Genomic DNA, 12,610 nt, shown 5'->3' with positions numbered 1-12,610 from the left:
CAATTCCAGCAACGAGTCATTGTTGTCTCAATTTGGCCAAATGTATGATACCGAACTAGAAGTAGATTACGAGAATTAAATGTTGCCCATGACCTTGAGGAACAGGCTTTGCCACCGTGTTGATGCACGTAATAAACTCAAAAGCCTAATAATCCTTCCTCAATGGCACTTGAATGGCACAAAGTGGCACTTGTTTAAGGTATAATGTTGCACTCTGCACGTAATAACATTGCAACGGATTGGTAAGTATCAAGCCGAATAAAGGCCTTTATAAACTTATATCTTTTATCTTGAAAATTGACCAACAATGTCTTTACCAGAGTATCAACTGCAGAACACCCAAGCCCTTTACAACTTCAAATGCTACATGTACAAAGAGACCTTCCCCTGCGTGATGCCTCTACTTGTACATCTTTCTGCCTTGCCAATTGCTTGTTCCTAACTCAGTTTCTTCAGGGAAATCTCACAGGTGTAATTGACACCTTGCACTTCATTGGGTATGTTGCGGTCGGCCAGCATCCAGTGTTGTGTCCATTGTATGTGAGTATGTCTTTTCTTGAGCATGTCCTGTTGTCTCACTACTATGGCCTGCAGTGTTCTCCGCTGGGTCTTGAGAACGTACGTGGGCTCATTTTTTTTATGAGCCTTATATATTGATTAGCTCTGAAGATACAACAGCACATCAGACTCTCCGCATATTTAGAGACCGGACACATCCATGCTCCTGCACTCGAGGTAGAATGCACTGAGGTACCACTCTACACCATAGATGTAAGTCGAATCCGAACTTCACCTCACCATCCTATTGATTGGTCTTGTAGAGGCACATCTCCCTTGCATCATTGGATCTGCCCACTAAGCGGACCAGGCAGGGCCAAGACAAAAAAATTCACATCGTTTACGATGGCATTGTAAGTCTACCTTGCAATTCTGGCTCTATCTCTGGTGATGGTTGCACAGGTTGATCTAGCAAACTTTCGAACCATTGTTCATTGGGCGGATTATCCATTAGGGTACAACATGCCCATCTTCAATTTTGATGGCATTCCCGATGTGTTGGAAGTCCATTCAACTGTATTGGTGAATGACCATTCATTCTTTAATGGTTTGCCTTTATCAGATGTCAATATGGCATCAGAAGGGGATGGTAGCTTCAGTGCTTACTCCCACCATGGAGCACCTTATCCCACCCACTCTGCCCCTTATATCGCCCACTCTGCGCCTCATCCCACCCCAGCTGCATCTCAGACACTTGTCGACGATGCGCATGACACCAGTGGCCAAGTTGTTCCCCAGCAGCCTGCTGTTAACTTGAAGCAGATCATGATAGAATACTCCAAGTGGAGGTTTGTCCTGGCCTACCTATGACTCCTTTTTAGAGTGGCAATTTGCATGGGGAACTCTGTTGTGAACCCTCATGAGATCACCACCAGTGATGCTGATGTGAAAGCTAACTTGATCGCCACTCTGTTTTCCCAGAGTCTCAAACATGCCAATACACTTGAGGTGCGAGATGTTACACGGGTTGTATGCCCCAGGAAGAAGTAAATGTCTTTTGAGATATCTTTTGTGCCCGCTCTCACTTAACTGTACCTCTTGTATTTGAAATATCACTGTCTTCCCAGCATGCGCTGTTTGACAGCGCTGGAGTAAATTCAGTTTGCCCAAGTGTTTAGTAAGCTCTTGAGCCGCACAAAGCTACATAAATTTAATTATTAATTATTTTGCTAACATATCTTATCTTGCTTGCCATCTTCCACCACCTTCCACCATCGCGCTATTAATAGCACCGGCTGATATGGCGCTCAAACTTTAAAAAGTCCATAGGCAGATAATTATAAGGTTGTCGTTCAACAATTGTGCAAATGTTTCAACCCACCAACTTTCGACATGGTGAAGATTATTTCAACTTTTTCTTCTACACCCATAGGCCATTTAACAAATGTCTTTCTTGGGATTGAACGCACCAAGGACGCCCTGGCATCTTGGCTGGGGACACATGGGCCCAACATTGTCAGTATCCATACATGTTTTCATATTTTTCACTCATGACTTTACTTCTAGCTTCCAGACTCCATCTTTATCATAGCTTCTGTGCTGTTTGGATTGGTCGACTCCCATGACCTTATGTCTCTTCTTGAAACAATCCTCGGAGAAGTTGTGAAGCAAATGCAGCTCCAGCAAGAGGATAGTTGTATACAATTCCTTAAGCAAGGAGGGTGTTGTGTTATGGAGGAGATGATGTATCACGCTCAGATGGAAATATCATTATATAGTAAAGCTATTGTGAACCTCTGCAAAGAGTTGGATGCCAGAAATCAGCCAGGTGTGCCACATCATTGAGAGGCTTATGTTGGATACTAAATGTATTCCCAGCATTGGGGCGTCTTCACCCAAATTTGGTACTAGCTTCAGTGAACACCATTGGGTCTACGGAGGCATCTTCTCATACACTCAATCTCCGTCCCTTTCAGCCTTTAAATGATATTTAAGATAAATCATACAAGAAATGCCAGGCATGGCTTCTTAAGTCAAATATCCAAGACACTGCGGAAGTTGGTTTTGACGTCAGCCAAATGCCCCCTAACTCTCCTTGTCTTCATGAATACCTCCTGAGGGTGAGTGCTAATATTATGGGGGATCTGGTGATCTGACACTATACAGCACAATGACAACCCCTCCCCACTGCCCCGTTTGATGAAAGCCTGGGTTGATGTTGATAATGTCATATATTGCTCATACATGAGCGCATCTCTTGCAGAAAGCAATGAGCCCCTACCTACCATGAAAGGCAACTGGTTCACATGAAGGGAGGCAAAGGCACCAGCCATGCTCATGTCTGTTTTTCATATTCTAGACTTGAAGAAGCAGCATGCTGTAGGGATTCATTTCTGGCTGGGCTGGTAGAGACTGTTTTTACCTTACCTTATGTTGGCACTTTTGTAGCTTACATAATCAAGTTATCTTTTCACCAGTTACCAGTATGAGTCTGAGTACTCAGCATTTTTCTATCATATTTCCTCTTCTCTGAGCCTTAAGCCTGGTCCAGAAACCCTTTAGGGTCGAATAGCAGCTAGGTTCTGCAAGACCCAATATTGTTCAGACTCACCATCTGAATTGTTGTACCTTCAGCACCCAGATTGAAGTAGACATGTTGTACGACACGATTGTACGTATCGCCGAGCTCGATGCCACAGATGATGACGGTAAGCGCTCAACTTTTGTTCTAATTTTATCACATTAAGAAAACTGTAGATACATCTTTGGGAATGGCTGGGACCTTTGAGTCACATTTACCTGATGATCGGTTTGATGATTGGTTTTCGACCCCATCCACACCTTCCAATACCTCTGACATCCTATAATAAACTCACTTATACTTTTACCACCTACTTGTAGCCTTTCTCCTTCCCTTTCAAAGTCGGTGGCACAGTTCCACCATCTGTTGTATCGGTGCCTCACATGAATTGGTTGTATGCTTGGACTTGATCTATGTTATTTCTACTACTCCTGTTCTACCTCTTTTTATTTATTTGACAAGCACGTTTTGACAAAAATGGTTGTGGCAGGATGCACGCTCATTTTCCCTGCAACAATTTATTTTGAAAATGTTTGAGTATTTAACAAGCGATACCTTGAAGTCATGTAAATAGCCCCTATGTGCTCTCATATGACATAGGTGCATCAAAAGAATCGGACAGAATACTAGATACTAACAAGTCCACTCACATTGTAATCATGGTCACAGGAAGAAACCGTTCTCAACTTTTCCGGTGTGGGTGTCCATGTCCTGGCCACAGAAAGTAGGTCCTAAAGTGCAGGCCATTGATCTGGACATGTCAGCAGTAAGTTTTGTTCAAGACATTCCTCCGCATACTGATGATTGGAGCAGAATGTGGTTAATCTAGTGCACAGTGGTATAGATCACTTGAGGTAGTCTTCATCCAGATGAGTGGTGAATCGTTCTCGTATGACAGTCAATCAGTTATCCTAAATTTCGATTTAGATAATCACAAAAAAATTGATTCCAGACACCATCTGGTCCGCCATTGCTATCACGGACATTGGTCAGTTCAAAGCTCAAGTGTCCTGCATGCCCTGGTTTACCCTTTTCTTGTGATTTTTGATACATGAGCATATCTACTGGCGAGGAACCATACTTTCAAAACCCATCTGTCATGATCCTCCTTTGCCGATCTATGAAACTCATTTCACCATCTCCTCAAAGCCTCCTGAGCCTTCCTCCCTGACAGGGGAGCATACTTCCGCCCCCCGCTGTCAGTCACGACCCTCCCTTTCCACTCCACGCTTGTCATCTTCCAATCTTCCCCAATCCCCCCTTCACTAGATTACGGACATCAGTGCAATCAAACACGAAAGCTGAAGTACATACCGTTTGTTTCGCACTACTACCAGCCTTGATCTAACAATGACTCTTTGTAAACTGACAGCATCTGTCAGCCTCATCTTCAAGCCATTAGCCCCACAAGCCCGCTGATCTCATTTGAGTATGATACTGAGATATTTGAAATTACTTACAGCATTTTGTGGCCCCATAAGATTTACTGATTTGATGACAAGTGTACGTTGAAGGAGATAGCAAAGTGTTACTAGTAGAGTCTGTAAATAGTAACTTCACAATTCTGTCTTGCCCTTCCGGGTGAAATGCTGTGAGAGGGACTTCAACTTCATGCAACTCTCACACTAGTTTCATCCTATTCTTTCTAACTCAACCCTACAGCCTCGTGTAGAACCCACAGAAGTCAAGAAGAGCGTCTTTGAGTCCAAACCTCTTAACCAAATCACTGGGCTTGTCGACCGCCTTCTCTCTGTAGAAGCTTTACACCCGGCGATTGCTATTCTGATGAGGGTTACTTGGCTTGTTGATGCTCACCCTGGGTTGGCCGACCTGATTCTGGGAGTTTAAAAGTATTCCATTTCTCCTCTATATGATGTGACACTTTTCCTCAAGGAACACAATCCGACTCTTACGCAAACTCATGCATGGTTCAGCACTACTAGATCGCTGACAGTTCCAGTTCACAAATATCAACCATCGTCAATAGCTTCCACTCTCTGAGTCAGCACTGCATAGGTCAATTTCGTCTTTTTCTTTTCTAATGGGACTCAGCGCATCTCCAGGTCACTTTGCACTTCTTTCGACGACACCAATGGATTTGATTGGGCTGCATGAATCGCACGACACCTTGTTTGTCACAAAGATTACGAGGCTAGGCTCACAGCTGTTATCAACTGTAAGTCACTTGTTTGCTTGTCTAACCAGTCTTAACTCGATCAAACATAGATTCCCTTTGATCCAATTTCCAGAAAATTGTCAAGTAAACCCGACATGAATTATTCTGTTTGACAGTTTTAGTCCGGCAACTTCAGCTCTGTCTGAGGTAAAACACACTTAAAGCAAGAGAATAATGTTCACAAGTTTATCTTTGCAGAGCTCATGGGCACCGAATATAAAAGCTCTTTTCGACCACATTGATAGATTTCTGAGGATCGTGCTCTTGATGTCATTGCATTGGTTAAGTCATGCTTCTGTCGAGGTACTTGCAATATTCAAGACTTTACTAGTACAGGCCCAGTTTTACCTAACTTTCTAGCAACTTTCCATGTATGATCTGATGGCTCTGGCAGCCCCTTATGATGAAGAGTGTGCTTTTTTATGGACACTGAGCTGTCAAGACTACTCCAAGTACATGCTAGCTGCTGACTGTCACAGGATGAGAAGATCGTCAGCGAGCTTCCATCTGGCTAAACGAGACCGATACAATCTCAGGTGTTCACGATGAATCAATTTGTTCAAGAAAGGTATCGTTGGTTCGCCCACATTAAGACTTCGTCTATTTCAACTTCTGACATCATTCTAGCTGAACATTACTCATCCGAGGTCCTAGCTTCTGCAACCATTGAGCATTGCATTCAATCACGATGCCTGCTTTCGCCTACTGGTATGGATTCAGACTTTTGTGCACAGTTATGCACACACAAGGGACTCCAGGGTTCCCTACTCTCGTGGTATATGACAAGGCATGTCCCTTTTGCTCTCTAATTTACCGCATATTTACTTGGGGACTATGTAAAGGTGGTTGTTTCTTCCTGCAGCAAATATGCAAGAACTATGGTAAGTCATCTACATTTCATAATCATGGTCATCCATAACCAGAGCACACCCTACCGAAGGACGCACCCAAACCCCAGCGGCCATCACTGCCAAGTTCTACCCCAGATGCATGGGAACACCTACTACACTCACCACGCCCTACAACTACCAATTGTTAAGGTCGTACTCTTGTAGGATCAGATCCGAAGGACTTCGGCCTCAGCTCATATGCTGTGCCCCTTTCTCAAGTACTGTCCCTTATTTCAAAGTACTAATGATAATGTGTCCGAAGGTCCGGACAGGTCTTGTAGATATATCTGGATGACTTCCGGATATCGGAAGCGCGTATAAGACTAATCCAGATGGATCTGGACTAGAAACGAACAGAGTATAGACTATCCGAAGATAGAGTCGGAAACGTAGACTATCAGAATTGATCCAAAGTCTCGGAGGTTTGACAAGAGTTGAAGACTCAAGTCCAGAGGACAGAAAGAAGACAAACTAAGATGATATTCGAACTGAGGTACTACAGGACATATACATGGGCTTATATACTAAGAGGATAACGAAACGATAAGTAAGCAAAGGTCTGAGGCTATGTACAAAGCATGTGCAAAGGTTATCAAACACGAGTCGGGAATGAAACATAGGTTAACAGATCAGTAATCATACCGGTAATAAGTATAGCCGAAACACCGGGAAGAGGAAATACTGAATAGGCTGTGTTTAATATTAAATGAACAGGAAATGAAATAGGAAGCTTATCGGATATCGGATCAGAAGCGGATCTATGCATCGGACCGGACCGGATCTCAGGGTCTGAAGTCCAGAAGAGAAGCGTGAATATATGGGATATGACACTGATACTGGACCGTGTTCTGGCACATTCAAGCAGGTCGTGGTCATGACAGTGCATCACAGTTTTCTTGTTTTTCATTGTATCAATCACATTGGTTTCACAGAATCTCACAGAATCATGCAGAAAAGAGTGAGACCTTGGTACTTTGGCAATATCACTTAGCCCTGGCATCCCTGTTCTCACTGCAACACTTCTTCTTGCAGTCGTGCTACTACTAATAAAATGAATATGCATCTAAGTTGCACTGGTCATCTAATGATATTTGTTTTGTGGTCAGCTACTAGCAGTTGTAATGTATGGAAGGTTCAATTGCCACGCTGTTGTCCCATCTAAAATACATGTCAATATTATATCTCCTTCGCATGGTCATATCTTCTTTCATATGTATGTGACAGCATGATAATATCAAAGCTGAACATATAATAATGAGTTTTCAGGCCAGCCAATTATAAGGGTTGGAAGGTTCTGTTGTCACACTGTTGTCGGCCTATAATACATAAATCAAAATTATGTCTCCCTTGTGAAATTATATCTTCTGTCGGACATGTGATAATATCATATATTTCTAAAGCTTAAGATATCATGGTTTGTTTTGAGGCTAGCCAATTATAATGGTTGGAAGGTTCAGTTGACACACTGCTGTCAGCCTATAATACACATACCAAAATTATATCTCCCTTGCAAAATCATATCTTCTGTTGGATATGTGATAATTCTAAAGCTTAACATATAATGATGCATTTGCAGGTTAGCCAATTATAATGGTTGGAAGGTTCTGTTATAACACAGCTGTCAATCTATAATATACACATCAAAATTATATTTCCCTTGCAGAATCATATCTTCTGTTGGACATATGATAATATCATATATTTCTAAAGCTTAAGATATCATGATTTGTTTTGAGGCTAGCCAATTATAATGGTTGGAAGGCTCTATTGTCACACTGCTGTTGGCCTATAATACACATATCAAAATTATATCCCCCTTGTAAAATCATATCTTATGTTGTATATATGTGATACCACGAGAAAGATATATAAATCCAAAACTAGATGTATAATAATGTTTTTTGTTGGTCACATGCATCTAGTCATAACAGATTCAGGCTGATTCCCTGATGTTCGAGGCATGAGAACCATCGTAGAATTGGGTCTATGTGGCAACACAGCTTTTTAGGACTTTTCATCTTTCTTGCTTTGTACCACTACATACTACTCACAAGTTCTCTACTCATCAACTCTCATTTTGTCGCACCCGCCCACCACTCCTTTGTAGCAGCAATGTGCATCTCGGTTTAGATCATCACAAGTCTTGGAATCCCTTCAAAAAACACTTGACACATCATTTTTGACTATTGAATTTCATAAGAGTTCTTGTTCCATGAGCTGCTATGGCCCACCCACCCTCATGGCTCACCTTGGAACTCCTTTACGCAGGGTCAAAACAATGTTTTGGGTTTTCAGCCCAAATAGCACCAAATGTTCATTTCTTACCATTTGTATAAATCAGACTCCGTTGGCTAGCAATTCATCTGATTTCTTTCTCGCTATGAAAAACTAAGAGCAACTGCATAGGGATCTGCACAGGTATGGGTAACCCGCATGGGTCATGGGTATGGGTACCTGCTGGGGTATGGGTGGGGGTTGGTTTTCGAGGCACCCATACCCTTACCTATACCCTCACTGTGGGTTAGCAACTGAAATTGTGCTGGATTGCTACAAAGGAAAATACTGAGCTCACTACTGTACAGCTGTCAGGAACTCAAACCTTATCTGTAGTCTAAAGACAAACATAGCTATCATATTGCCTGTCACCCCTACTACCAATCACACACCCAAGTCCAATATGTTCGGATCCATGAGCAAACAGATAAAGCCAAGGTGGCCCTTGAGGGTTCCAGCAAGAAATGGAAGAATGATGCGAGCAGCATGACCAGTACTAGTGAGTCCAAGAAGGCAAAACCCAACCGAATCAGTGGAAGCTCTAAAGATAGAGACACAGAACCACTCTCACCATCTCCACCTGCAGAAGATGTCCCTACTAAGCCCACACAATCCTGCAAAAGTGTCGTCTGAACAGAGGAAGAGGAGGCTGCAATGTATGAAGATGCCATCGAGATCAGCGACACCGACCAGAGCAGCAACAATGGTGTTGACAATGCTGACAATGACAATGAAGATGAGCCATCCAATACCAATAAAGAGGAGAGCCCTGAGGATGAGCTAAGTGAGCTAAATCAATTTTGGTGTTAATTATATCAGAGAGGTTGATGAAAGATTGGATCTCATCGCTGTATGCTTTTTTTCAATCCCAGGCCGCACATTGTCATCATCGAAGGATGGCACACACACGAGTTTAAGTGCTTTGGCAAAAGCTGCAAGGTAACTGTTCATCAATACCTCGACAAAAAGGATGTGCAAAGTACTGGGAATATGCAGAAGCATGTGAGGGCATGTTGGGGTGAAGATGTTCTCATGGCTGCTGATAATGCCAAGGATGTGAATGAGGCACATACTAAGATAGTCAGAGGGTTCCTATGAAATGGTGTAGAAACAACAATACAGCGAGGCACGAACAAGGCTCCAGACTGTATCTATAAATGTTGTAAGGTCGCGCATTGCCTAGTCTGCTATACTTAGATGACAAGTGTGTTCGACCCTAAAGGAGAAGTGAGTGCAGCAAGGATCTAGTAGTAGGTGCTGAAGGCGCTACTGGTTGGCCAATGCGAAGTGTGAGAAAGTGCAGGTGCATGCAAGGTGCAGGAATGCGCACGTGAAGCGTGGGAAAGCACGTGCATGTATGCAGAAACGAGAGAGAGTAAGAGTGAGTTTGCTTAAGTGATGATTAGACACAAGAAATGAGAGATGCGAGGTGTAAACAAATAGATTTCAACTATGTTCTGCTAGGTAGAAAGTGGTGGAAAGTTCCCAAGTTGGTAAGGTCCCTAATAGTAGGTACTGCTGGCAGCTTATATATGGCACCTAAGTGCTGTCATGCGGAGCCAAAGCGCTACTGAGTAAGGTATGTGAAGATATATGTAAGTAAGGGTCCATGATAAAAATAAAGGTGGAATGATATGCAAATAAGAGAATATATGCACTAGAGAACTTGGCGGACAGTGGATGGATGTGTTTGGATGGCTGGCGCTATAGGGTGCTCAAGCGCAGGAAAGCACGCACACATATACATCATGAAGCACGGGAAGTGTGCGCACATGGTGCACATTGGGCAGGAAAGCTGTGCCTCATATAGGAATAGCTGCGGATAGCACACAGAGTAATGCTGCAAGTTCATGCAATGTACTCCCTAGTGAAAACTGCGATATCACACAATGAGAGGCACAAGTCTCTACAACAGATCAATTACTGCATCATTTGAGCAGAAGAGGAAAGGCCAAGTGATGTACTCTCATTGTCAACATACTCATGCCAAAACAAGGTATAGTAGTCTTGGTGGTCCATGAAGTCTTGTCTGATGTCAATACTAGGGCAGAAATAGTCAAATGGGTGGCAGAAAGCCTGCACCCATTTGAAATTATAAAAGACCAGGGTTTTCAGTCCCTGATGAAAACAGGAAGACCAGAGTATTACTTACCTTCACCTAGTACAATCTCCCAAGATGTTTGAGTCATGTTTGTGCACACCCATGAACATATCACTAGGATGACAAAGATAAGCTCATGAACATCAAATTAAAGACAGAAAAAAATTAACAATGCACCAGGAATATGCAGGCAAGCTAAACTTCACCATGGACGGCTGGACAGCAACAAACCACAGGGTGTTCATTGCTTTTTTGGTACACTTGGAGCACAATGGCGTACTGCTAAGTTTTCCATTAGATATAGTTGAGGTGCCAAAGGTTTGAAGTACTTACCATGCACACGACTGGCTTGCTGATTGAGATGTAGTCCTCACACTGGCGAAGAGCTTGCAAACACATTTCAAAAGGTCCTGAAAGAGTTTGGGATAGCAGAAAAGGTAAGTTTTTAATCAGACACTGAAAGGAGACTTACCAATTGTCCACAGATGCTCTGTGTTACCTGCAATGATGCCACAAACAACACCATGATGGTGGACAATCTTGCAGAGGCTCTTCCCTTCTTCCCTGGAAAGGCAAATTGTACAAGGTGTTTCTTGCACACCATTAACCTGGTGACAAAGTCGCTGCTCAAGGAGTTTGACATGATGAAGAAAGAGGTGACTCAGGTGCTTGATAATGATGTCAGCAGCAAGAGTAGAGAAAGTGAGAATGACATGGAGGACCTGCATAACTATGCTGCTGAGGGTGCGGAGGATGACAGTCTGCTGGGAGATAATGATGAGGGATGGATTGATGAAGTGGAGTTGCTGTCTGAGCATGAGTACAAGCAGCTGTGGCAACAAATATATCCAATAAAATCAGTGTTGGTGAAGGTAAGCGTGAAAACAAAAATTGCACACCTTGAAGACTAACAGCACCGTCTCGTGTAGCTGCGCAAGGTTGCATTCAAACTCATATACTCCACCACTATTTTCCTTCCTGCCTGGCATGAGGCACTCCATTCATTGAAGATGTCCATCACACTGATGCCTCGTGATGTCGCTACAAGGTGGAACTCGACATTTGATATGTTGAATTATGCTGTCAAGCATCGAAAGGCTGTTGATATCATGACCTAACATCAGGATTTGGGCCTGCGTGAGTTTGAGCTTAGTGATGAGGAGTGGGATATTGCAGGTCAGCTGAGAGATGTGCTTAAAGTGAGGTTATTTTTGGCACCACATTAACACCACATTGTTTATGACTAATTGTTCCTTTGATCTAGATTCTCAAAGACACAACTCTATTCTTCTCATGTTCGATGCTGAATCTTGTGACAGTAATTCCAGCCATGGACCACATCCATGACAAGCTAACAAGCTACTCACACAACCCAAAATATCTACCAGCTGTTTGAGCTGCCATCCATCTAGCAAAGAAGACTCTCAACAGGTACTATGAACTAACAGATACCTCCGAAGTCTATTGAATTGCAATGGGTGAGTTTTGTTCAACTTACTTCATCAATTTTTCAAATGCTAATTATTTGTATCATAGTCCTACATCCCTGTCATAAATTATTGTACTTCAAAAATGCCAGTCAGGAAGACAACTGGGTGAATGCAGTGGAAACACTTGTACATGAAGAATACAAGCACTCATATGATCACATGACTGTCAAGGACCGAACAACAACTGAAATTCAGTTAAAGGCAAGTTCATCCATGGTGTGTATTTTTTTCTTCCTTGATTTCTGGTACTAACACTGCCACAGAGCAAGACAAATATCTTCGATCAAATGCTAGCCCTCACACTACCAAAAACAACAGACCTCTGCAGTGAACTGGACCGCTATCTGAGTGCTGACATTGAGGATGCTCTGGATGCTCTTGCATGGTGGTATGAACACCATGGATCATGCCCACACCTCTTGCGAATGGGACTGGATTATTTAACCATCCCTGGTATGTTTTTATTTTCACTCGTGCTACCTACTACACTATGTCGCTAACCAAGTTGCAGCTACCTCAGTCGAAGTCGAACATCTCTTCAGCTGCGGCTGTCTTTTGCTCTTGCATGTTTGGTTACGCCTTTCTGCGGAGTCAACACAT

General features: G+C 42.9%; 2 protein-coding genes across 2 annotated transcripts; both read left to right on the top strand.

Annotated features, from left to right (window-relative positions):
- Positions 1–307: 307 nt before the first annotated feature.
- F5891DRAFT_979987 (uncharacterized protein) lies at positions 308–2,492 on the top strand (the record flags this gene model as incomplete). Its single annotated transcript, XM_041376953.1, has 11 exons — positions 308–406; positions 457–540; positions 595–618; positions 670–771; positions 822–911; positions 961–1,346; positions 1,380–1,506; positions 1,643–1,675; positions 1,828–2,013; positions 2,065–2,326; positions 2,377–2,492. 11 exons carry the CDS (start codon positions 308–310, stop codon positions 2,490–2,492), a joined length of 1,509 nt encoding a protein of 502 aa, XP_041226333.1.
- A 1,293-nt stretch (positions 2,493–3,785) lies between these two features.
- Positions 3,786–4,927, top strand: F5891DRAFT_979986 (uncharacterized protein; the record flags this gene model as incomplete). The annotated part of the gene is made up of 4 exons (XM_041376952.1): positions 3,786–3,845; positions 4,007–4,067; positions 4,542–4,582; positions 4,742–4,927. 4 exons carry the CDS (start codon positions 3,786–3,788, stop codon positions 4,925–4,927), a joined length of 348 nt encoding a protein of 115 aa, XP_041226332.1.
- Between the last annotated feature and the right edge of the window lie 7,683 nt (positions 4,928–12,610).

Source organism: Suillus fuscotomentosus, assembly GCF_016647785.1.
Source record: "Suillus fuscotomentosus strain FC203 chromosome Unknown F5891scaffold_25, whole genome shotgun sequence".
NCBI lineage: Eukaryota > Fungi > Basidiomycota > Agaricomycetes > Boletales > Suillaceae > Suillus > Suillus fuscotomentosus.
Note: the sequence above shows the minus strand (reverse complement) of the source record. Positions and strands in the feature narration are given on the sequence as shown.